The sequence below is a fragment of the Hyla sarda genome, chromosome 4, assembly GCF_029499605.1.
Source record: "Hyla sarda isolate aHylSar1 chromosome 4, aHylSar1.hap1, whole genome shotgun sequence".
NCBI lineage: Eukaryota > Metazoa > Chordata > Amphibia > Anura > Hylidae > Hyla > Hyla sarda.
In genome coordinates this window covers 419,100,419-419,127,144 of record NC_079192.1, presented here as the reverse complement: position 1 = coordinate 419,127,144, position 26,726 = coordinate 419,100,419, and the positions used below count along the sequence as shown (strand labels likewise).

Below are 26,726 nucleotides of genomic sequence, written 5' to 3'. Positions count from 1 at the left end.
GGTTATCTTGTTAGGCTGCTGGTGCTGGAGGTCAAGTAATTGAACCGATTGGACTCGTGAGTTGTTTGGGGTCAGGTCACACTGTGCAGTTTTGAGAAAAATATTTCCAAGAGAAAGTGATTTGGCCTAAAATAATCTCTGAGGTGTTTTGTGAAGATTTGGAGTCTTTAGGTCGTCTTGGCATTTAGTATTTTTACTGCGTTTCGGCTGTTCCTGCTGTGATTTTCCAAACTTGCAGTAAAATAGAACTTGTTTGCAATCTTGGAAAAATCTCTGCAAAAAAACAGAAAAAAACGCAGCATGAAACCCGATGAGTGAACACGGCCTCAGAATATATACTGATCCCATAGAGATAGCAGCAGTATACAGATAGAGCTGGAGGGGAGGTGTAGAACTACTATATATACTGATCCCATAGAGATAGCAGCAGCAGTATACAGATAGAGCTGGAGGGGAGGTGTAGAACTACTATATATACTGATCCCATAGAGATAGCAGCAGTATACAGAGAGAGCTGGAGGGGAGGTGTATAACTACTATATATCCTGATCCCATAGAGATAGCAGCAGTATACAGAGAGAGCTGGAGGGGAGGTGTATAACTACTATATATACTGATCCCATAGAGATAGCAGCAGTATACAGAGAGAGCTGGAGGGGAGGTGTATAACTACTATATATACTGATCCCATAGAGATAGCAGCAGTATACAGAGAGAGCTGGAGGGGAGGTGTATAACTACTATATATCCTGATCCCATAGAGATAGCAGCAGTATACAGATAGAGCTGGAGGGGAGGTGTATAACTACTATATATCCTGATCCCATAGAGATAGCAGCAGTATACAGATAGAGCTGGAGGGGAGGTGTATAACTACTATATATCCTGATCCCATAGAGATAGCAGCAGTATACAGATAGAGCTGGAGGGGAGGTGTATAACTACTATATATCCTGATCCCATAGAGATAGCAGCAGTATACAGATAGAGCTGGAGGGGAGGTGTATAACTACTATATATGCCCCCACTCTGTGCTGCCTGGAAATGTTTGACCCCTTGTCAGTAAAGCTCTATATCGCTTGGTTCTTGGGAAGCTTTTCCTGCTGTCCCTTTAAGGCCCGGTGTGGTTCTGGTTCTGTATATAGTGGTCACAGTTCAGACCGGCTCCATTGTTGTTGTTTTCCTCCTTTACCCTCAGTGACAGGTGAGCGTGCGCGGCGGTGAGTGTGCACGGAGGAGTTCGCCCGCTCGCTTACTCTTCTCTTCCTCGTTGATTCATGGTCGGACCGGTTCGGTCGGTTTGTCGACTTCCGTTCTCCTTTTGGGCCTCGATCCAAAAGCTGAAGGAGAGATTCACAGACTCTCCCAAATGTATGGAAAGCTATTAACCCCTCCTCTGCCAGGAGATGTTCACAGACCGTCCCGCGCGCTTTACGAGGAGCCGCGCTGAAACCATCGGAGGTCGAATCACGGCGCAGAGAGGGAAGCGGAGAATGAGCGCAGCTCTGGGGGGGGGGGGAAGACGGAGCCATGAGGAAGAAGAGGACAGAAAGGGAAACTAGGAAGGGGAAACTGTCCAGGGGCGAGCTGAGCGGCGGGGTGACACCGAGGTGGGAGGGTCACTAGGAGGAGAGAGGCGACGGGTGACAGGAAGAACCACAGGAGGAAAAAAGAATAAGGGACATGAGGAGACTCCGAGGAGAGTGCAGAAAATGGGTAAGAACAGGTAACTCCAGCCGGGGACTGAGGGGTTAACTCTGAGGGAGATCAGTGTGAGCGAAAGCACAGTACAACTTCCACTGTGAAAGGGTTAAACTTGGAAGAGAACGGAGGGAGGGGGGGGGGGGGGGACCCCGGGCTATAGAAAGAAGCGGAATCGGGGACGTACGAGAAATTGTTGCGGATCGGAGGAATCTGCCCAAAAAGTGTCAGAGATGGTGGAGAATACGGGCACGGAGCGGGCGAGCTGGGCACTGAGCGGGCGAGCTGGGCACGGAGCGGGCGAGCTGGGCACTGAGCGGGCGAGCTGGGCACTGAGCGGGCGAGCTGGGCACGGAGCGGGCGAGCTGGGCACGGAGCGGGCGAGCTGGGCACTGAGCGGGCGAGCTGGGCACGGAGCGGGCGAGCTGGGCACGGGGCGGGCGAGCAGGGCACTGAGCGGGCGAGCTGGACACGGAGCGGGCGGGCAGGGCACGGAGCGGGCGAGCAGGGCACGGAGCGGGCGAGCAGGGCACGGAGCGGGCGAGCTGGGCACGGAGCGGGCGGGCAGGGCACGGAGCAAGCGGGCGGGCTGGGCACGGAGTGGGCGAAACGGGGGAACGTGGTTATTGGAATGTAAAGAATCTCTATGACAATGTTTCCCAACCAGGGTGCCTCCAGCTGTTGCAAAACTACAACTCCAAGCCTGCCCGGACAGCCGTTGCTCTATGATATATCCAGCTGGTAGAGAACACTGGGGGGCGGCACGGACCGGAACGGGTGAGAGCAGGTGCCGCCGGTGCCAGGGCGTGGTGCCCGACTGCTGCCGCACACCGAGGGTTTATGTTTTTTCCTATTTTTTTTTTAAAGTTTTATTCGGTTCATTCCCTAATAAACAAGACGACAGAGTGGATATGTGTATCTAATCTCATCCATCTGAAGTCTGTGTACTTAGATACCCGGCTCAGTAGACGGTATCACAGTTCTTAGGATTAGATACATTGCTCAGCAAACAGTACGGCACAGAATTTAGTGAGACAAGGCAGCCTAGTAGACTGTATCTAACATGATATGACTAGATACATGGCTTAACAATAGGTTTAGATAAGGCTCAGCAGACAGTATCACACAGGATAGGATTAGATACATTGCTCAGCAGGTTGCATTTCACAGGGTGAGATACAGCAGCTTAGTAGACTGTATCTAACATGATATGACTAGATACATGGCTGAACATAAAGTATCACATGGGGTGGGTTTAGATAAGGCTCAACAGAGAGTATCACACTGGATAGGATTAGATACATTGCTCAGCAGTCCGTAGGGCACAAAATTTAGTGAGACAAGGCATCACAGTAGACTGTATCTAACATCATATGACTAGATACATAGCTAATCATGTGATAGGTTTAGATAAGGCTCAGCAGAGTATCACACAGGATAGGATTAGATACATTGCTCAGCAGGTTGTATTGTACAGGGTGAGATACAGCAGCTTAGTAGACTGTATCTAACATGATTTGACTAGATACATGGCTGAACATAAAGTATCACATAGGGTGGGTTTAGATAAGGCTCAGCAGAGAGTATCACACAGGATAGGATTAGATACATTGCTCAGCAGAGAGGATCACACCGACTTGCTGTTTTACATATGTAAAGATTAGATACAACAGCTGAACAGATCGTATCATACAGGACGAGTTTGGATACAGAAGCTCAGCAGACAGTATTTATATGCAATAGGATTAGATACAGCAGCTTGTCAGACAGTATCAAATACCATTGCATTAGATACAGCGGCTTAGCAGACTGTATCACACAGCACAGAATTAGATACATGGCTGAACATACTGTATCGCACGTGATGGGTTTAGATTCAGCTCCGCAGACAGTATCACACAGGACAGGATTAGATACAGCAGCTCGGCAGTCAGGATCACACATAAGATCAGGTATACCAGCTCAGCTAATTGTATCACACATCATAGGATTAGATACGGTACGTCCGCACAACAAACAGGATCACAGACAATAGGAAGGGATACCGTGGTGTCACACAGGGTAGGCTTAGATACACGGCTCAGAAGATTAATATCCCAAATGATAGGATTAGATACAGCATCACGCACAATGGGAAAAGAGACTTGGATACAGCAGACAGTATCACACAGGGTAGACGTGGATGCAACAGTTTAGCAGATAGTATCACACATGATAGGATTAGATACATGGCTCAGCAGACACTATCAAATGTGATAGCCTTGGATACAGAGGACCAGCAGACAGTATCACACAGGATAGGCTTAGATACATGCTCACAGGACAGTATCCCTGATAGGACTGGATACACAGTTCAGCAGACAGTATCACACAGGATAGGCTTAGATACATGGCTTACAGGACATTATTCCTGATAGGACTGGATACACAGTTCAGCAGACAGTATCACACAGGATAGGCTTAGATACACAGCTTAGCAGACGGTATCATACAGAATAGGATTGGATACACACTTCATAGGCAGTAGTGCAGCGTTTCCCAACCAGGGTTCCTCCAGCTGTTGCAAAACTACAATTCCCAGCATGCCCGGACAGCCAATGGCTGTCCGGGCATGCTGGGAGTTGTAGTTTTGCAACAGCTGGAGTCACCCTGGTTGGGAAACACTGCACTAGTGATTGATGTCGGGGTTCCAGGATTTGAATACTGATTTGTCGCCACCATGATATTCAAAGCGTCGTCCTCGCGATGGCGGCTTTTCCTTCCGATTTACATGTCCTCCTGTGTGAGATAAGAGGGGGAGGGGTCTGTATCTGACAATAAATACTGAAGATCAGGGGGAAAATGGAGGCGTTGCCCATAGCAACCGGTCTGACTCGAGGATTCGCAGCCACCAATCGGGATCGAGCTTTCATTTTTCCAGTGTAGGAGACCAGAAGTAAGCAATGACCTGATTCGTTGCCATGGCTCCATAGCAACCAATCAGATTGCAGCTTTCATTTCACTTCAGTTTATATAATCTGTCATCTGATTGGTTGCTGCTCCTATCTCTATTGAGGGCCAATCAGATTGCGGCTTTTATTTCACTTCAGTTTTTATAATGTCATCTGATTGGTTGTTGTAGTCGGCTCCTATCTCTATTGAGGGCCAATCAGATTGCAGCTTTTAACTTTCTGTTTTCACTTACAATCTGGTAGCTGATTGGTTGCTATGGACAACACTTGATTATTTCAATGTAGATTGCACCAATGTTTTCTCATATATAGGGGGCGTCCTACATCTCCCCTCACCCCCCCAGACTGCACCTAACGTCCATGTCTCCTCTTTTCTTCAACAGCAAGAACAGATCTCGTACTCTCCTCCCGAAAGTCCCGGGCAAAACTCCGCCACCCCATCCCCCTCCTCTCTCCATGTCTCCGGGCCGCGCACCTACAGGATGGAAGAGGATTCCGTCAGGCTGCCAGGGCACCTACGTAAGTGTCTACACCGATATATATATATATATATATATATATATATATATATATACGTCACTGCTGCTTCACCCACTGCTCAGTACTGCCCCCTACTGAGGGGTGCACCATGTATGAGATACCCAGGGTTGTGACAACTTATCCAAGTAGTGATCACTTCTGAAACTGAATACTGCCTCCTATATACAAGAATATATCTACTATAATACTGCTCCTATATACAAGAATATATCTACTATAATACTGCTCCTATATACAAGAATATAACTACTATAATACTGCCCCTATATACAAGAATATAACTACTATAATACTGCTCCTATATACAAGAATATAACTACTATAATACTGCTCCCTATATACAAGAATATAACTACTATAATACTGCTCCTATATACAATAATATAACTACTATAATACTGCTCCTATATACAAGAATATAACTACTATAATACTGCTCCTATATACAAGAATATATCTACTATAATACTGCTCCTATATACAAGAATATAACTACTATAATACTGCTCCTATATACAATAATATAACTACTATAATACTGCCCCCTATATATAAGAATATAACTACTATAATACTACTCCTATATACAAGAATATAACTACTATAATACTGTCCCTATATACAAGAATATGACTACTATAATACTGCTCCTATATACAAGAATATAACTACTATAATACTGCTCCTATATACAAGAATATAACTACTATAATACTGCTCCTATATACAAGAATATAACTACTATAATACTGCCCCTATATACAAGAATATAACTACTATAATACTGCTCCTATATACAAGAATATAACTACTATAATACTGCTCCTATATACAAGAATATATCTACTATAATACTGCTCCTATATACAAGAATATAACTACTATAATACTGCTCCTATATACAAGTATATAACTACTATAATACTGCTCCTATATACAAGAATATAACTACTATAATACTGCTCCTATATACAAGAATATATCTACTATAATACTGCCTCCTATATACAAGAATATATCTACTATAATACCGCTCCTATATACAAGAATATAACTACTATAATACTGCTCCTATATACAAGAATATAACTACTATAATACTGCTCCTATATACAAGAATATAACTACTATAATACTGCCTCCTATATACAAGAATATATCTACTATAATACCGCTCCTATATACAAGAATATAACTACTATAATACTGCTCCTATATACAAGAATATAACTACTATAATACTGCTCCTATATACAAGAATATAACTACTATAATACTGCCCCTATATACAAGAATATAACTACTATAATACTGTCTCCTATATACAAGAATATAACTACTATAATACTGCTCCTATATACAAGAATATAACTACTATAATACTGCTCCTATATACAAGAATATATCTACTATAATACTGCTCCTATATACAAGAATATATCTACTATAATACTACCCCTATATACAAGAATATAACTACTATAATACTGCTCCTATATACAAGAATATAACTACTATAATACTGCTCCTATATACAAGAATATAACTACTATAATACTGCTCCTATATACTAGAATATAACTACTATAATACTGCTCCTATATACATGAATATAACTACTATAATACTGCCCCTATATACAAGAATATATCTACTATAATACTGCTCCTATATACAAGAATATAACTCCTATAACACTGCTCCTATATACATGAATATAACTACTATAATACTGCTCCTATATACAAGAATATAACTACTATAATACTGCTCCTATATACAAGAATATAACTACTATAATACTGCTCCTATATACTAGAATATAACTACTATAATACTGCTCCTATATACAAGAATATAACTACTATAATACTGCTCCTATATACAAGAATATAACTACTATAATACTGCTCCTATATACAAGAATATAACTACTATAATACTGCTCCTATATACAAGAATATAACTACTATAATACTGCCTCCTATATACAAGAATATAACTACTATAATACTGCCTCCTATATACAAGAATATAACTACTATAATACTGCTCCTATATACAAGAATATAACTGCTATAATACTGCTCCTATATACAAGAATATAACTACTATAATACTGCTCCTATATACAAGAATATAACTACTATAATACTGCTCCTATATACAAGAATATAACTACTATAATACTGCTCCTATATACTAGAATATAACTACTATAATACTGCTCCTATATACAAGAATATAACTACTATAATACTGCTCCTATATACAAGAATATAACTACTATAATACTGCTCCTATATACAAGAATATAACTACTATAATACTGCTCCTATATACAAGAATATAACTGCTATAATACTGCTCCTATATACAAGAATATAACTACTATAATACTGCTCCTATATACAAGAATATAACTACTATAATACTGCTCCTATATACTAGAATATAACTACTATAATACTGCTCCTATATACATGAATATAACTACTATAATACTGCTCCTATATACAAGAATATAACTACTATAATACTGTCTCCTATATACAAGAATATAACTACTATAATACTGCCTCCTATATACAAGAATATAACTACTATAATACTGCCTCCTATATACAAGAATATAACTACTATAATACTGCTCCTATATACAAGAATATAACTGCTATAATACTGCTCCTATATACAAGAATATAACTCCTATAATACTGCTCCTATATACAAGAATATAACTCCTATAATACTGCCTCCTATATACAAGAATATATCTACTATAATACTGCCCCTATATACAATAATATAACTACTATAATACTGCTCCTATATACAAGAATATAACTACTATAATACTGCTCCTATATACAGGAATATAACTACTATATAATACTGCCTCCTATATACAAGAATATAACTACTATAATACTGCTCCTATATACAAGAATATAACTACTATAATACTGCTCCTATATACAAGAATATAACTACTATAATACTGCCTCCTATATACAAGAATATAACTGCTATAATACTGCTCCTATATACAAGAATATTACTCCTATAACACTGCTCCTATATATCCCACCTACATCATCTCCTGTTATCAGGGGGTGGCTGGCAGCGGGCACTGTTGGTTCAGGTCTGGACATGACCTTGTCTCCCCCCCCCCCCCCCCCCCCTCTGTACAGTCATGCAGAAAATATCTAGCGGTTGTATCCGGACGTCTCACAGCTGAGCAGTATACGGGGGAATTCTCCAGTAAGAGGAATTGCACAATTTCATGGGAAATATTTTTACTACAAAAGACCTGATGTTATTTAACCCTTTATGGTGCAGCTGAGAATTGCTGAATATAACATTATATATATATATATATATATATATATATATATATATATATATTACACAATATAAAGGCCGCAGTAATAGAGGAATAGATGATCCTAGAGTATAAGGTGCATAGATCACATGTCATTATATTACTATTATATATCAGTGATGTCATACAGGGGGCGGGGCTGTGATCACATGTCATTATATTACTATTATATATCAGTGATGTCATACAGGGGGCGGGGCTGTAATCACATGTCATTATATTACTATTATATATCAGTGATGTCATACAGGGGGCGGGGCTGTAATCACATGTCATTATATTACTATTATATATCAGTGATGTCATACAGGGGGCGGGGCTGTAATCACATGTCATATTATATGTCATACAGGGGGCGGGGCTGTGATCACATGTCATTATATTACTATTATATTATATCAGTGATGTCATACAGGGGGCGGGGCTGTGATCACGTCATTATATTACTATTATATTATATCAGTGATGTCATACAGGGGGCGGGGCTGTGATCACATGTCATTATATTACTATTATATTATATCAGTGATGTCACACAGGGGGCGGGGCTGTGATCACATGTCATTATATTACTATTATATATCAGTGATGTCATACAGGGGGCGGGGCTGTGATCACATGTCATTATATTACTATTATATCAGTGATGTCATACAGGGGGCGGGGCTGTGATCACATGTCATTATATTACTATTATATCAGTGATATCATACAGGGGGCGGGGCTGTGATCACATGTCATTATATTATATCAGTGATGTCACACAGGGGGGCTGTGATCACATGTCATTATATTACTATTATATTATATCAGTGATGTCATACAGGGGGCGGGGCTGTGATCACATGTCATTATATGACTATTATATTATATCAGTGATGTCATACAGGGGGCGGGGTTGTGATCACATGTCATTATATTACTATTATATTATATCAGTGATGTCATACAGGGGGCGGGGCTGTGATCACATGTCATTATATTACTATTATATTATATCAGTGATGTCATACAGGGGGCGGGGCTGTGATCACATGTCATTATATTACTATTATATTATATCAGTGATGTCATACAGGGGGCGGGGCTGTGATCACATGTCATTATATTACTATTATATTATATCAGTGATGTCATACAGGGGGCGGGGCTGATCACATGTCATTATATTACTATTATATTATATCAGTGATGTCATACAGGGGGCGGGGCTGTGATCACATGTCATTATATTACTATTATATTATATCAATGATGTCATACAGGGGGCGGGGCTGTGATCACGTCATTATATCACTATTATATTATATAAGTGATGTCATACAAGGGGCGGGGCTGTGATTACATGTCATTATATTACCATTATATCAGTGATGTCATACGGGGCGGGGCTGTGATCACATGTCATTATATTACCATTATATCAGTGATGTCATACAGGGGGCGGGGCTGTGATCACATGTCATTATATTACTATTATATTATATCAGTGATGTCATACAGGGGGCGGGGCTGTGATCACATGTCATCATATTACTATTATATCAGTGATGTCATACAGGGGGCGGGGCTGTGATCACATGTCATTATATTACTATTATATTATATCAGTGATGTCATACCATGGGGCGGGGCTGTGATCAAATGTCATTATATTACTATTATATTATATCAGTGATGTCATACAGGGGGCGGGCTGTGATGACATGTCGTCATATTACCATTGCAGGAGGATAAATGGTTAATCCTACTCCCAAATCCACCACCCATCCCCCTGCTCTTGTCCTCTCATCGGAGAATAAGTGATTAAACCTCCCCTCCTCCGCTGCTTTCCTTGGATTAAAAATGGTTAATACTCCCCACCTCCACTCGAATATTAAAGAATTAATCTTCCCCTTTTTCCTCTCCTCGGATAATAAAGGGTTAACTATCCCCTCCTCCTCAGATAGTAGAGTTAATCTCGCTCCTCCTCCTCCGATAATGAAGTAAATCCCGCTCCTCCTTAGATAATGAAGAGTTATTCCCGCTCCTCCCGAGATAAATTAGTCCCGCTCCTCCTCCGATAATCAAGATTTAATCCCGCTCCTCCTCCGATAATGAAAGAGTTAACCCCGCTCCTCCTCCGCTCCTCCTCCGATAATGAAAGAGTTAATCACGCTCCTCCTCCTCAGATGAAGAGTTAACCCCGCTCCTCCTCCTCAGATAATGAAGAGTTAATCCCGCTCCTCCTCCCCCTATAATGAAGAGTTAACCCCGCTCCTCCTCAGATAATGAAGAGTTAACCCCGCTCCTCCTCAGATAATGAAGAGTTAACCCCGCTCCTCCTCAGATAATGAAGATTTAACCCCGATCCTCCTCCTCTGATAATGAAGAGTTAACCCCGCTCCTCCTCAGATAATGAAGAGTTAATCACGCTCCTCCTCTGATAATGAAGAGTTAATCTCGCTCCTCCTCAGATAATGAAGAGTTAACCCTGCTCTTCCTCCTCCGCTCCTCCTCAGATAATGAAGAGTTAACCCTGCTCTTCCTCCTCCGCTCCTCCTCAGATAATTAAGAGTTAACCCCGCTCCTCCTCAGATAATGAAGAGTTAATCCCGCTCCTCCTCCTCCTCTGATAATGAAGAGTTAACCCCGCTCCTCCTCCGCTCCTCTTCCTCTGATAATGAAGTTAACCCCGCTCCTCCTCCGCTCTTCCCCCTCCTCCTCAGATAATGAAGAGTTAATCCCACTCCTCTTCCTCAGATAATGAAGTTAACCCCGCTCCTCCTCCGCTCCTCCTCAGATAATGAAGAGTTAATCCCGCTCCTCCTCCTCTGATAATGAAGAGTTAATCTCGCTCCTCCTCAGATAATGAAGAGTTAACCCCGCTCCTCCTCAGATAATGAAGTTAACCCCGCTCCTCCTCAGATAATGAAGAGTTAATCCCGCTCCTCCTCCTCAGATAATGAAGAGTTAATCCCGCTCCTCCTCAGATAATGAAGATTTAACCCTGCTCCTCCTCCGCTCTTCCTCCTCAGATAATGAAGAGTTAACCCTGCTCCTCCTCCGCTCCTCTTCCTCCGCCTCCTCAGATAATGAAGAGTTAACCCCGCTCCTCCTCAGATAATGAAGAGTTAACCCCGCTCCTCCTCAGATAATGAAGAGTTAACCCCGCTCCTCCTCCGCCTCCTCAGATAATGAAGAGTTAACCCCGCTCTTCCTCCTCCTCCTCAGATAATGAAGAGTTAACCCCGCTCCTCCTCCTCCTCCTCAGATAATGAAGAGTTAACCCTGCTCCTCCTCTGATAATGAAGAGTTAACCCCGCTCCTCCTCCGCTCTTCCTCCTCCTCAGATAATGAAGAGTTAACCCCGCTCCTCCTCCTCTGATAATGAAGAGTTAACCCCGCTCCTCCTCCTCAGATAATGAAGAGTTAACCCCGCTCCTCCTCCGCTCTTCCTCCTCCTCCTCAGATAATGAAGAGTTAACCCCGCTCCTCCTCCTCAGATAATGAAGAGTTAACCCCGCTCCTCCTCCGCTCTTCCTCCTCCTCCTCAGATAATGAAGAGTTAACCCCGCTCCTCCTCCTCAGATAATGAAGAGTTAACCCCGCTCCTCCTCCGCTCTTCCTCCTCCTCCTCAGATAATTAAGAGTTAACCCCGCTCCTCCTCCGCTCTTCCTCCTCCTCAGATAATGAAGAGTTAACCCCGCTCCTCCTACTCAGATAATGAAGAGTTAACCCCGCTCCTCCTCCGCTCTTCCTCCTCCTCCTCAGATAATGAAGAGTTAACCCCGCTCCTCCTCCGCCTCCTCAGATAATGAAGAGTTAACCCCGCTCCTCCTCAGATAATGAAGAGTTAACCCCGCTCCTCCTCCGCTCTTCCTCCTCCTCCTCAGATAATGAAGAGTTAACCCCGCTCCTCCTCCGCTCTTCCTCCTCCTCCTCAGATAATGAAGAGTTAACCCCGCTCCTCCTCCGCTCTTCCTCCTCCTCCTTCCTCCAGGAGGGAAGTTTCCTCTCCGTTTCGGTGAGGTGGAAGGAATTCGTTGCGGGGGCTGATGAGGTTTCCGGCCTCCGACCTCTTGGATGGGCCCCGGGTTTCCTAATGGGGATGACGAATGAACTTCACCTCCAGGGACCCTCCATGAACTCTGCCGCTTAACCCCTTCAGTCCCAGTATAAAACTCCCCCCCCCCCAGCTGAGGGTTTGTTACAGTGTATCCAGTCCTTACAATCCTCTACGAGCTGCGCAATATCTTCTCCACCGGCGGAAACTTCCAGACTTTTCCATTATTTATTATTAACATTTATTTGCATAAAACTGGCCAATCCCGATAGTGCGTGGGTCACATGACACCCAGCCCAGCCAATAGGATGTATCTGTCGGGAAACTTAACCCCTTAATATCCAAACAGATTTTTTTTTTTCTTTTTCGTTAACGTTACCATATTTTTTGAGGGACCAATTTTTTTTTTTTTTATATCCCTTTCCCCCCAATTTTTTTTTTTTATACTTTTACCTGCTGTGGTCATGGTTGGACCCTGGTATGTAAGGGGTTAAACTGCCAGGAGTGGAGGTTTCTCTGCTGTGATCGCCGTGAAAACACGTATGAATGGTCATTCAGGGGTTAAACGCACGTGCATTAGTGCCCCCCCCCCCCTTGCCCGCCATCACATGACTCATCTTCTCATTAAAGGGGTACTCCACTGGAAAACTTTTTTTAAATTATTATTATTATTTTTTTTTTATCAACTGGTTAAACAGATTTGTAAATGACTTCTATAAAAAAAAAATGTCAATCCTTCCAGTACTTATCAGCTGCTATATGCTCCACAGGAAGTTCTTTTCTTATTGAATTTCCTTTCTGTCTGACCACAGTGCTCTCTGCTGACACCTCTGTTCGTTTTAGGAACTGTCCAGAGCAGGAGAGGTTTTCTATGGGGATGATTTTCTCCTACTCTGGACAGTTCCTGACATGGACAGAGGTGTCAGCAGAGAGCACTCAAAAATAAAATTCAAAAATAAAAGAACTTCCTGTGGATCATAACAGCAGCTGATAAGTACTGGAAGGATTCAGATTTTTTTTTTTAAATAGAAGTCATTTACAAATCTGTTTAACTTTCTGGCACCAGTTGATTTAAAAAAATAAAAAAAAAGTTTTCCAGCGGAGTACCCCTTTAAGGAGATCCAGTCTTACATGCAATGCTCCATGGGAAATTATTTATGCAAATTATCTCGTCTGCAGGTTAGAAAACCCGTCCATCTGGTGCCACCTATAGGAGGGTTTCTTCTGAAGACAAAAAATTGTGGGACTCTTCCTATGTCAGTGTTTTCCCAAACAGGGTGCCTCCAGCTGTTGCAAAACTACAACTCCCAGCATGCCCGGACAGCCGAAGGCTGTCCGGGCATGCTGGGAGTTGTAGTTTTTCAACAGCTGGAGGCACCCTGGTTGGGAAAACACTGTCTTGCATAGTAATTGTCCCTTTTATTCGGGACCACTTGTCCACAGCAGTTCGGAGTTTGTTGTGGTTTCCATGGAGACCCGGGGGCTGCGTTGCGCCTGATAACGTTTCTTGGACGCGTCTGTTTGACCGCAGGAAATTTCCTTCGCGAAAAACTTCCTGGAGAGATGTGAGGGCGAACACGGGGTTAACTCCTTAATGGATTGCAACATTTTTATAAAAAAAAAAATTTAAAAAATTATCCGAAACCCTCTTCCCCCACCAACATTTATTATTTTTTTTTTAATGTAAATAATTTTTCTTATTTTTCTTGTTTACTTTCTATTAGTAATGCTGCCATCTAGTGGTCATGTGACAATAAATTAAACAAAGAAATCTTAGGGATGGAAGTATTTAGTGGTATTGTCTCTCTAGGGCCATCTAGTGGTCATGTGACAATAAATTAAACAATGAAATCTTAGGGATGGAAGTATTTAGCGGTATTGTCTCTCTAGGGCCATCTAGTGGTCATGTGATTATGAAATAAACTGATGAGATTTTGTGCTCAAAATATGTCACTGTCTCTTTTAGCCGTTATCTAGCGGTCATGTGACCTGGGAAATGAACCAATGAGATCTGGAGGTGGAAGGATTTGGTTGTGATGTCTCTTTATTGCCATCTAGTGGTCATGTTATTTAAAAAAACAAACAAAACAAAAAAAAAAAAACACAAATCTTGGGTTACAAAATGTTTTCTGTAGTGTCTTTAGCGCCATCTTGTGGTCATGTTATTATGAAATAAACCAATAAGATCTTGAGCTGGAAGGATTTGGTTGTGATGTCTCTTTATCGCCATCTAGTGGTCATATAAAAAAAAACACAAAACACAATTCTTGGGTTAAAAATATTTTTCTGTAGTGTCTTTAGCGCCACTTAGTGGCCACGTGACTATGAAATAAATCATTGAGCTGGAAGTAATTGGTAATACGGACACTTTAGTGCCACCCAGTGGTCATGTGATTGTTGTATGGACCAATTAGAAATATTTGGTCATATTGTCTCTTTATCGCCATCTACTGGTCATGTTAGTGTGAAATCTACCAATGAGATCTTAGTATGAAACTGATTGGTAGTTATGTCTCTTTAGCACCATCTAGAGGTCATCTATTTAAAAAACAGAGTAAATTCTTGGACTATTGTCTCTTTTTAGTGCCATCTAGTGGTCATGTGACTATGAAATAAACCAATGAGCTCTCAAGCTGGAAGGATTTGTTAGTAATGTCCCTTTTAGTGGTCATGTGACTATGAAATACTTTACTGCCAAATACTACCATTGGTTTAGCTCAATCAATTGGCCATGTGACTATGAAAGGAACCAATAAGATGTCGAGTTTAATGTAATTGGTAGTGATGTCACTTTACTGCCATCTAGTGGCCACGTAATAAAAAAAAAAAAAATTATTCTTGGACTAAACTTTTCGCTGTAGCGTCTCTTTAGTGCCATATGGTGGTCATGTGACTAACATGAGCCAATGAGATTTTGGGTTAGAATTAATTAGTGTGGATGTCTCTTTAGCACCATCTTGTGGTTATGTATTTAAAAAACAAAAAAAATAAATTCTTGGACTGACAACATTTTGCTGTAGCGTCTCTTTAGCACCATCTAGTGGTCATGTGACTGAAATGAACCAATTAGATGTCTGGTTAGAAGTGATGTCTCTTTGTCACCATCTAGTGGTCATGTGACTATGAAATTAACCAATAAGATGTCTAGTTAAAAGTAATTAGTAGTGACTCTGTTGCCCTCTAGTGGTCATGTGACTATGAAATAAACCAATAAGAGGTCTGGTTAGAACACTGTTTCCCAACAAGGGTGCCTCTAGCTGTTGCAAAACTACAACTCCCAGTATGCCTGGACAGCCAATGGCAACAGCTGGAGGCACCCTGGTTGGGAAACACTGGGTTAGAAGTTAGTAGTAGTAATGTCTTTGTCGCCATCTAGTGGTCATGTGACTGAAATGAACCAATGAGAGGTCAGGTTAAAAGTAATTAGTAGTGATGACTCTTTGTCGCCATCTAGTGGCCATGTGACTGAAATAAACCAATAAGAGGTCAGGTTAGAAGTAATTAGTTGTAGTGTCTCTTTGTCGCCATCTAGTGGTCATGTGACTGAAATGAACCAATAAGAGGTCAGGTTAGAAGTAATTAGTTGTGGTGTCTTTGTCGCCATCTAGTGGGCACATGACTTTGAAATGAACCAATAAGATGTCTAGCTAAAAGTAATTAGTAGTGATGACTCTTTGTCGCCCTCTACTGGTCATGTGACTGTGAAATTAACCAATTAGGAGGTCAGGTTAGAACATTGTTTCCCAACCAGGGTGCCTCCAGCTGTTGCAAAACTACAACTCCCAGCATGCCCGGACAGCCGTTGGCTCTCCGGGCATGCTGGGAGTTGTAGTTTTGCAACAGCTGGAGGCACCCTGGTTGGGAAACACTGGGTTAGAAGTTAGTAGTAGTAATGTCTTTGTCGCCATCTAGTGGTCATGTGACTGAAATGAACCAATAAAATGTCTGGCTAGAAGTAATTAGTAGTGATGACTATGTCGCCATCTAGTGGCCACGTGACTATGAATTGATGATGTCACTCTCTTCTCCAGGTCTCCCTCCCTCTCATTGGTCGCGGGAGGACGTGTCTCAGTGGCTGCGCTGGGCAGAGAACGAATTCTCACTGCGTCCTATAGAGAATAATTCATTCGAGATGAACGGGAAGGCGCTGCTGCTCCTCACCAAGGAGGACTTCCGATACCGCTGCCCGCACTCAGGTGAGTGTCCATTATAATGTAGAGGAATTACCCACATAAAGGGATGGTTACTCAGCTTTCCCAGACTCCTGAATGGCATCTGTGTAGTTATGCTGCAGTAGAGGAGCCTGGGAGCTGCAATGGCCGTTACACAATAATGCCCCCTAGAGGTTGTATGTGGGGGTGTAAGTGTTCTGTCTCTTTTTTTGTGGCACAGGTGACGTCCTGTACGAGGTTCTGCAGCACATCCTGCGACAGAGGAAACCCCGACCGCTGCCCCCGTCTGCGTACCACACTGGAAACTCCATCCACAGTCACCCCGACATCATCCTCCCCCACAACCACCAAGACGGTACTGATCATTTTATTCATGAACCAGGAGGCTCAGGATGAATCGCTGACATGTTGTGTTAGACCTATAATGTCTCTTTGGCGCCATCTAGTGGTCATGTGATTATGAAATAAACCAATAAAATCTTAGGGACCAAAGTATTTAGCAGTAATGTCTCTTTAGCGCCATCTAGTGGTCGGGCGATTATGAAATAAACAAACTAGTTCTTAGTGCTGGAAGGGTTTGGCAGTAATGTCTCATTAGTGCCATCTAGTGGTCATGTGACTATAAAAAAATAATAATAATAATGAGCTCGTAGGGCGGGGTGTATTTGGCAGTAATGTCTTACTGGGGCCATCTAGTGGTCATGTGGTTATGGAATAAACCAATTAGTTCTTAGGGTTAAAGGAATTTGGCAGTAATTAGGGACATCTAGTGATCATGTGACTATAAAATAAACCAATAAGATCATAGGGCAGGATGTATTTAGCAGTAATGTCTCTTTAGCACCATCTAGTGGTCATGCGACTATGAAATAATCCAACGAGATCTTACGACTGAAATGATTTGGCAACATTATCTAATCAGGGCCATCGAGTGGTCACGTGACTATAATAATCCAATTAGACCCAATGGCTGAAGCACTTGGTAGTAATGTGTTATTAGGGACATCTAGTGATCATGTGATTATAATAAACCAATGAGATCTCATGGCTGGAAGGATTTGGCAGTAATGTCTCATTGGGGCCATCTAGTGGTCATGTGATTATGAAATAGACCAATTAGAATTTGGGCTCAAAATAATGAATAGTAATTTTTTTTTTTTTTTTAGCCTTTTATTTAGTTGTCATGTGACTGCAAAATGTTACCAACAAGATGTTGAGCTGGAGGATATTAGTTACTGTCTCTTTAGCGCCATCTAGAAGTTTATTTCACAAAAAAAAGAAAAAATTCCAATAAGATTTTGGGTTATAAGTTTAGTTTTCGGTAGTAATGTCTCTTGGTTGCCATCTAGTGGTCAAGTGACTACGAATGAAATCCAGGAGATCTTGAGCTGGAAGCATTTGATAGTACTGTCACTTTATCGCCATCTAGTGGTCATGTTATTACAGTATTTTCCAACCTCCAGCTGTTGCAAAACTACAACTCCCAGCATGCCAGGGCATGCTGGGAGTTGTAGTTTTGAAACAGCTGGAGGCACCCTGGTTGGAAAAACAATGTGTGTTTGGTAGTGATGTCTCTTTAGCGCCATCTAGTGGTCACATAATGAAAATAATATCTTGGGCTGAAACTATTTGGCAGTAATATTTTTTTGCGCCCTCTAGTGACACCAGATATTTTTATTGGTTTATATCACTGTTCCTTTAGCGCCACCTAGTGGTTGATTTATTTTTTATTTTTTCCTTCCTCCAGATCACATCCACCACAGACCGCCCAGGACGCCGTCAGACATTCATCCGCAGAATACTCCCACCATAGAGCTGCGCCATCGCTCCCACTCGCCCATCTCCTCCTCCAACCATCACCCGTCTCCGGATCCTGAACCCCGCCCCCTGCGCTCCCCCCTGGACAGCGCCCTCCGCCGCCCGTCCCCCGCTGACCGCCTCCACCGACTGCAGAGTGAAAGTAACCACCACGCTCAGGACGCCTACCCCCTCTCTGTGTCCCCCGCTGAAGCCAACCACTGTCCCGGTGACGCCCTCCCCAAACCCGGCAGCCCCCGGCAGGAGAACCCCCGCGTCATCCAGCTCATGCCCAGCCCCATCATGCACCCGCTGCTCCTCAACCCCCGGCACCCTGTGGAGTTCAAGACGCCGAGGATGGGAACGGACGATGGGGGGCAGCAGCGCGACACCAAACCCATGAACTTATCTCACCGAGAGGAGATGGCGTACATGAACCACGTCATGGTGTCCATCTCTCCGCCCGAAGAGCAGAACATCCCCATGGGGAGGATAGCAGGTATGATGGCGGCACGATTCATTATAATGGCCTGTGACCAATGGTCCCTAAAGTGTAATGAGGGAATGTGGGTGCAGCGCAAAATGTAGGGTGATGGCGTAATGTGGGTGCAGCGCTGTCTATAAGGTGATGGGGTAATGTGGGTGCAGCGCTGTCTATAAGGTGATGGGATAATGTGGGGTGCAGCGCAGAGTGTAGGGTAATGGAATAATGTGGGTGCAGCGCTGTCTAAGGTGATGGGATAATGTGGGGTGCAGCGCAGAGTGTAGGGTAATGGAATAATGTGGGGTGCAGCGTTGTCTATAAGGTGATGGGATAATGTGGGGTGCAGCGCTGTCTATAAGGTGATGGGATAATGTGGGGTGCAGCGCTGTCTATAAGGTGATGGGATATTGTGGGGTGCAGCGCAGAGTGTAGGGTAATTGAATAATGTGGGGTGCAGCGCTGTCTATAAGGTGATGGGATAATGTGGGTGCAGCGCTGTCTATAAGGTGATGGGATAATGTAGGTGCAGCGCTGTCTATAAGGTGATGGGATAATGTGGGTGCAGCGCTGTCTATAAGGTGATGGGATAATGTGGGTGCAGCGCTGTCTATAAGGTGATGGGGTAATGTGGGTGCAGCGCTGTCTATAAGGTGATGGGGTAATGGGGGTGCAGCGCTGTCTATAAGGTGATGGGATAATGTGGGTGCAGCGCTGTCTATAAGGTGATGGGATAATGTAGGTGCAGCGCTGTCTATAAGGTGATGGGATAATGTAGGTGCAGCGCTGTCTATAAGGTGATGGGATAATGTAGGTGCAGCGCTGTCTATAAGGTGATGGGATAATGTGGGGTGCAGCGCTGTCTATAATGTGATGGGATAATGTGGGTGCAGCGCTGTCTATAAGGTGATGGGATAATGTGGGGTGCAGCGCTGTCTATAATGTGATGGGATAATGTAGGTGCAGCGCTGTCTATAATGTGATGGGATAATGTGGGTGCAGCGCTGTCTATAATGTGATGGGATAATGTGGGGTGCAGCGCTGTCTATAATGTGATGGGATAATGTAGGTGCAGCGCCGTCGATAAGGTGATGGGGTAATGTGGGTGCAGCGCCATCTATAAGGTGATGGGGTAATGTAGGTGCAGCGCAGAGTGTAGGGTGATGGGATAATATAGGTGCAGCGCCGTCTATAAGGTGATGGGATAATGGGGGGTGCAGCGCTGTCTATAAGGTGATGGGATAATGTGGGGTGCAGCGCTGTCTATAAGGTGATGGGGTAATGGGTGTGCAACGCTGTCTATAAGGTGATGGGATAATGGGGGGTGCAGCGCCGTCTATAAGGTGATGGGGTAATTGGGGTGCAGCGCTGTCTATAAGGTGATGGGATAATGTAGGTGCAGCGCTGTCTATAGGTGATGGGATAATGTGGGTGCAGCGCTGTCTATAGGGTGATGGGATAATGTGGGTGCAGCGCTGTCTATAGGTGATGGGATAATGTGGGTGCAGCTCTGTTTATATGGTGATGATATAATGTGGGTGCAGCGCTGTCTATAAGGTGATGATATAATGTGGGTGCAGCGCTGTCTATAGGTGATGGGATAATGTGGGTGCAGCGCTGTCTATAAGGTGATGATATAATGTGGGTGCAGCGCTGTCTCTAATGTGATGGGATAATGTGGGTGCAGCGCTGTCTATAAAGTGATGGGATAATGGGGGGTGCAGCGCCATCTATAAGGTGATGGGATAATGTGGGTGCAGCGCTGTCTATAAAGTGATGGGATAATGGGGGGTGCAGCGCCATCTATAAGGTGATGGGATAATGTGGGTGCAGCGCTGTCTATAAAGTGATGGGATAATGGGGGGTGCAGCGCCATCTATAAGGTGATGATATAATGTGGGTGCAGCGCTGTCTCTAATGTGATGGGATAATGTGGGTGCAGCGCTGTCTATAAAGTGATGGGATAATGGGGGTGCAGCGCTATCTATAGGGTGATGGGATAATGTCGGTGCAGCGCTGTCTATAAGGTGATGGGATAATGTGGGTGCAGTGCTGTCGATAAGGTGATGGGATAATGTGGGTGCAGCGCAGAGTGTAGGGTGATGGAATAATGTGGGGTGCAGCGCTGTCTATAAGGTGATGGCGTAATGTGGGTGCAGCGCTGTCGATAAGGTGATGGAATAATGTGGGGTGCAGTGCTGTCTAAGGTGATGGGATAATGTGGGGTGCAGCGCAGAGTGTTGGGTGATGGGATAATGTGGGGTGCAGCACTGTCTATAAGGTGATGGGATAATGTGGGTGCAGTGCTGTCTATAAGGTGGTGGGATAATGATGGGTGCAGCGCTGTCTATAAGGTGATGGGATAATGTGGGGTGCAGCGCTGTCTATAATGTGATGGGATAATGTGGGTGCAGCGCTGTCGATAAGGTGATGGGATAATGTGGGTGCAGCGCTGTCTATAAGGTGATGGGGTAATGTGGGTGCAGCGCTGTCTATAAGGTGATGGGATAATGGGGGGTGCATCGCTGTCTATATGGTGATGGGGTAATGTGGGTGCAGCGCAGAGTGTAGGGTGATGGGATAATGTGGGGTGCAGTGTGGTCTATAAGGTGATGGGATAATGTGGGGTGCAGCGCTGTGTATAAGGTGATGGGGTAATGTGGGGTGCAGCGCTGTCTATAAGGTGATGGGATAATGTGGGTGCAGCGCTGTTTATATGGTGATGGGGTAATGGGGGGTGCAGCGCTGTCTATAAGGTGATGGGATAATGTGGGTGCAGCGCTGTCTATAAGGTGATAGGATAATGTGGGTGCAGCGCTGTCTATAAGGTGATGGGATAATGTGGGTGCAGCGCTGTCTATAAGATAATATGGGTGCAGTGCTGTCTATAAGGTAATATGGGTGCAGTGCTGTCTATAAGGTGATGGGATAATGTGGATGCAGCGCTGTCTATAAGGTGATGGGATAATGTGGGTGCAGCGCTGTCTATAAGGTTATATGGGTGCAGTGCTGTCTAAGGTGATGGGATAATATGGGTGCAGCGCTGTCTATAAGGTGATGGGATAATATGGATGCAGCGCTGTCTATAAAGTGATGGGATAATGGGGGGTGCAGCGCCGTCTATAAGGGGTGTAGGACAGTGGGGTGACCCGTCTGATCACTGGTCCTGATCTTGTATCGCCCGCAGATTGCCGCCTGCTCTGGGATTACGTGTACCAGCTCCTGTCTGACACGCGATACGAGAACTTCATCCGCTGGGAAGATAAGGAGTCGATGGTTTTCCGTATCATGGACCCCAATGGTTTGGCGCGACTCTGGGGCAACCACAAGGTGATTCCCGTAATGCCCTCCCGTCCCTCCCCCAGGTCACGTCTGTGTTTTATGACCGGTCCCCTCACCATTTCCTCTCTCACCTCAACAAACAGAACAGAACAAACATGACCTACGAAAAGATGTCGCGGGCGCTGCGCCATTACTACAAGCTGAACATCATCCGCAAGGAGCCCGGACAGAGACTACTCTTCAGGTAATAATAGTGGGCGCTGCAGAGAGGTGAAGGTGGGAGCAGTAAATATGGCTGCCACGTCATATGACCAGGAATCACCCCTGAGTCACTATATTGTAGTTCTATAACCACCCACTAAATCCTTTTATATTCTACTGAAATGTCTCTCCCATCATGAATCAGAAACAAGCACAGATTTTATATTCTCTTTATCCTAAAAAAAGTGTCACAAGCTCAATGTCGTCTCCTGCTATAATACTGCCCCTATATACAAGAATATAACTACTATAATACTGCCCCTATATACAAGAATATAACTACTATAATACTGCTCCTATATACAAGAATATATCTACTATAATACTGCTCCTATATACAAGAATATAACTACTATAATACTGCTCCTATATACAAGAATATAACTACTATAATACTGCTTCTATATACAAGAATATATCTACTATAATACTGCTCCTATATACAAGAATATAACTACTATAATACTGCTCCTATATACAAGAATATAACTACTATAATACTGCTCCTATATACAAGAATATAACTACTATAATACTGCTCCTATATACAAGAATATAACTACTATAATACTGCTCCTATATACAAGAATATATCTACTATAATACTTCTCCTATATACAAGAATATAACTACTATAATACTGCTCCTATATACAAGAATATATCTACTATAATACTTCTCCTATATACAAGAATATAACTACTATAATACTTCTCCTATATACAAGAATATAACTACTATAATACTGCTCCTATATACAAGAATATAACTACTATAATACTGCCCCCTATATATAAGAATATAACTACTATAATACTGCTCCTATATACAAGAATATAACTACTATAATACTGCTCCTATATACAAGAATATATCTACTATAATACTGCTCCTATATACAAGAATATAACTACTATAATACTGCCCCTATATACAAGAATATAACTACTATAATACTGCCCCTATATACAAGAATATAACTACTATAATACTGCTCCTATATACAAGAATATATCTACTATAATACTGCTTCTATATACAAGAATATATCTACTATAATACTGCTCCTATATACAAGAATATAACTACTATAATACTGCTCCTATATACAAGAATATAACTACTATAATACTGCTCCTATATACAAGAATATAACTACTATAATACTGCTCCTATATATAAGAATATAACTACTATAATACTGCCTCCTATATACAAGAATATAACTCCTATAATACTGCTCCTATATACAAGAATATAACTCCTATAATACTGCTCCTATATACAAGAATATAACTACTATAATACTGTCCCCTATATACAAGAATATAACTACTATAATACTGCTCCTATATACAAGAATATATCTACTATAATACTGCTCCTATATACAAGAATATAACTACTATAATACTGCTCCTATATACAAGAATATATCTACTATAATACTGCTCCTATATACAAGAATATAACTACTATAATACTGCTCCTATATACAAGAATATAACTACTATAATACTGCCTCCTATATACAAGAATATAACTACTATAATACTGCCTCCTATATACAAGAATATAACTACTATAATACTGCTCCTATATACAAGAATATAACTACTATAATACTGCTCCTATATACAAGAATATAACTACTATAATACTGCTCCTATATATAAGAATATAACTACTATAATACTGCCCCTATATACAAGAATATAACTCCTATAATACTGCTCCTATATACAAGAATATAACTACTATAATACTGTCCCCTATATACAAGAATATAACTACTATAATACTGCTCCTATATACAAGAATATATCTACTATAATACTGCCTCCTATATACAAGAATATAACTACTATAATACTGCTCCTATATACAAGAATATAACTACTATAATACTGTCCCCTATATACAAGAATATAACTACTATAATACTGCTCCTATATACAAGAATATATCTACTATAATACTGCCTCCTATATACAAGAATATAACTACTATAATACTGCTCCTATATACAAGAATATATCTACTATAATACTGCTCCTATATACAAGAATATAACTACTATAATACTGCTCCTATATACAAGAATATAACTACTATAATACTGCTCCTATATACAAGAATATAACTACTATAATACTGCCTCCTATATACAAGAATATAACTACTATAATACTGTCTCTTGTATACAAGAATATAACTACTATAATACTGCCTCCTATATACAAGAATATAACTACTATAATACTGCCCCCTATATACAAGAATATAACTACTATAATACTGCCTCCTATATACAAGAATATAACTACTATAATACTGCTCCTATATACAAGAATATATCTACTATAATACTGCCCCTATATACAAGAATATAACTACTATAATACCGCCCCCTATATACAAGAATATAACTACTATAATACTGCTCCTATATACAAGAATATAACTACTATAATACTGCTCCTATATACAAGAATATATCTACTATAATACTGCTCCTATATACAAGAATATAACTACTATAATACTGCTCCTATATACAAGAATATAACTACTATAATACTGCTCCTATATACAAGAATATAACTACTATAATACTGCTCCTATATACAAGAATATAACTACTATAATACTGCTCCTATATACAAGAATATAACTACTATAATACTGCTCCTATATACAAGAATATAACTACTATAATACTGCCCCTATATACAAGAATATAACTACTATAATACTGCCCCTATATACAAGAATATATCTACTATAATACTGCTCCTATATACAAGAATATAACTACTATAATACTGCTCCTATATACAAGAATATAACCACTATAATACTGCTCCTATATACAAGAATATAACTACTATAATACAGCTCCTATATACAAGAATATAACTACTATAATACTGCGCCTATATACAAGAATATAACTACTATAATACTGCTCCTATATACAAGAATATAACTACTATAATACCGCCCCCTGTCTCTCAGGTTTATGAAGACTCCGGATGAGATTATGAGCGGGCGGACGGATCGGTTAGAACACTTGGAATCTCAGGAGTTGCTGGACGAGCAGATGTATCAGGAGGACGATTGCTGATCCGCCATCTTGTCTCCTTCGGGTTGAGTGTGTGACATTTTTGGCGCTGGTGCAGGCAGGACATGGACTGGTTGTATTGTCTTCCCGCCGCGCCGGTATAATACGGGGCCCCGCCCCCACCCGGAATGGATTTTTATCAGCTAACAATGGGAGAGAATTGGCGTAAGTGTCCGCATACTGGTACGGTGACGGCGCCCTCTACGCCAAGACGCGTAAATAGGTTTTGTTTTATTGCGGTAGGACTGAGATTTTTGTATTTGCACTGGAGAAAGATTCCGCGGACGACGCACTGTGACCGCCATCGCCATCGCCGGACTGAACTTTCTTCAATCTTTTCTGTAAAATTTGTAAATTGCACTAGTGTCATTTTAACTGCGCTCGGGTCTACACTGCGCCCTCTACAGGTGATGTCACGTTCAGCATCATGGATGATGTCATCAGCACCACTCTGGTGACATCACCGCCTCTCGTCTGCACGTGCAGCATCACTTCCTGTTTACACTCTGCAACTTCCTGTCTCCATCATCGCGCCTGTTTATTATTTTTTTGTATGTAAAAAAAAAAAAAACCTAAAGTAGTGGTCTTCAACCTGCGGACCTCCAGATGTTGCAAAACTACAATTCCCAGCATGCCCAGACAGCCAACGGCTGTCTGGGCATGCTGGGAGTTGTAGTTCTGCAACATCTGGAGGTGCGCAGGTTTGAAAATTCCTGCCCTAAAGCATCAGATGAATGAGGTGAAACGATCTCATTGTTTTTTTTTTTTGTTTTCTTTAATTATTTTTTGTTTTTTTTAACAGCTGATTTGTGGTTTAAAAAAAAAAAAAAAAAAAATCATGATTCTTGGTGCCACCAAATCCAGTGTGAATTGTTTCCTTGTGCGAGTGTGTTAATATATACAACCTATCCATGACTAGAGATCAGCGGTGACATCACTAAGAATACAGCCTATCCATCACTAGAGATCAGCGGTGACATCACTGA

General features: G+C 42.0%; 1 protein-coding gene across 5 annotated transcripts in view; it reads left to right on the top strand.

The window, feature by feature from the left end:
* Nucleotides 1–26,331, top strand: part of ETV6 (ETS variant transcription factor 6) — a 37,331-nt gene extending 11,000 nt beyond the window's left edge. Inside the window, exons 1-8 of one of the 5 annotated variants that reach the window (XM_056517959.1) lie at nucleotides 1,567–1,716; nucleotides 5,036–5,171; nucleotides 16,655–16,819; nucleotides 17,016–17,150; nucleotides 18,543–19,091; nucleotides 22,261–22,403; nucleotides 22,499–22,599; nucleotides 25,635–26,331. In XM_056517959.1, coding sequence (XP_056373934.1) covers nucleotides 1,684–1,716; nucleotides 5,036–5,171; nucleotides 16,655–16,819; nucleotides 17,016–17,150; nucleotides 18,543–19,091; nucleotides 22,261–22,403; nucleotides 22,499–22,599; nucleotides 25,635–25,743 — 1,371 coding nt within the window. In that variant the 5' untranslated portion in view covers nucleotides 1,567–1,683 and the 3' untranslated portion in view covers nucleotides 25,744–26,331. Of the gene's footprint in view, nucleotides 1–1,566; nucleotides 1,717–2,518; nucleotides 2,538–4,872; nucleotides 4,892–4,914; nucleotides 4,934–5,035; nucleotides 5,172–16,654; nucleotides 16,820–17,015; nucleotides 17,151–18,542; nucleotides 19,092–22,260; nucleotides 22,404–22,498; nucleotides 22,600–25,634 lie in introns of those variants that run through there. The other 4 variants (XM_056517958.1, XM_056517962.1, XM_056517961.1 and 1 more) reach the window with 4 other exon arrangements.
* The last annotated feature ends 395 nt before the right edge of the window (nucleotides 26,332–26,726 follow it).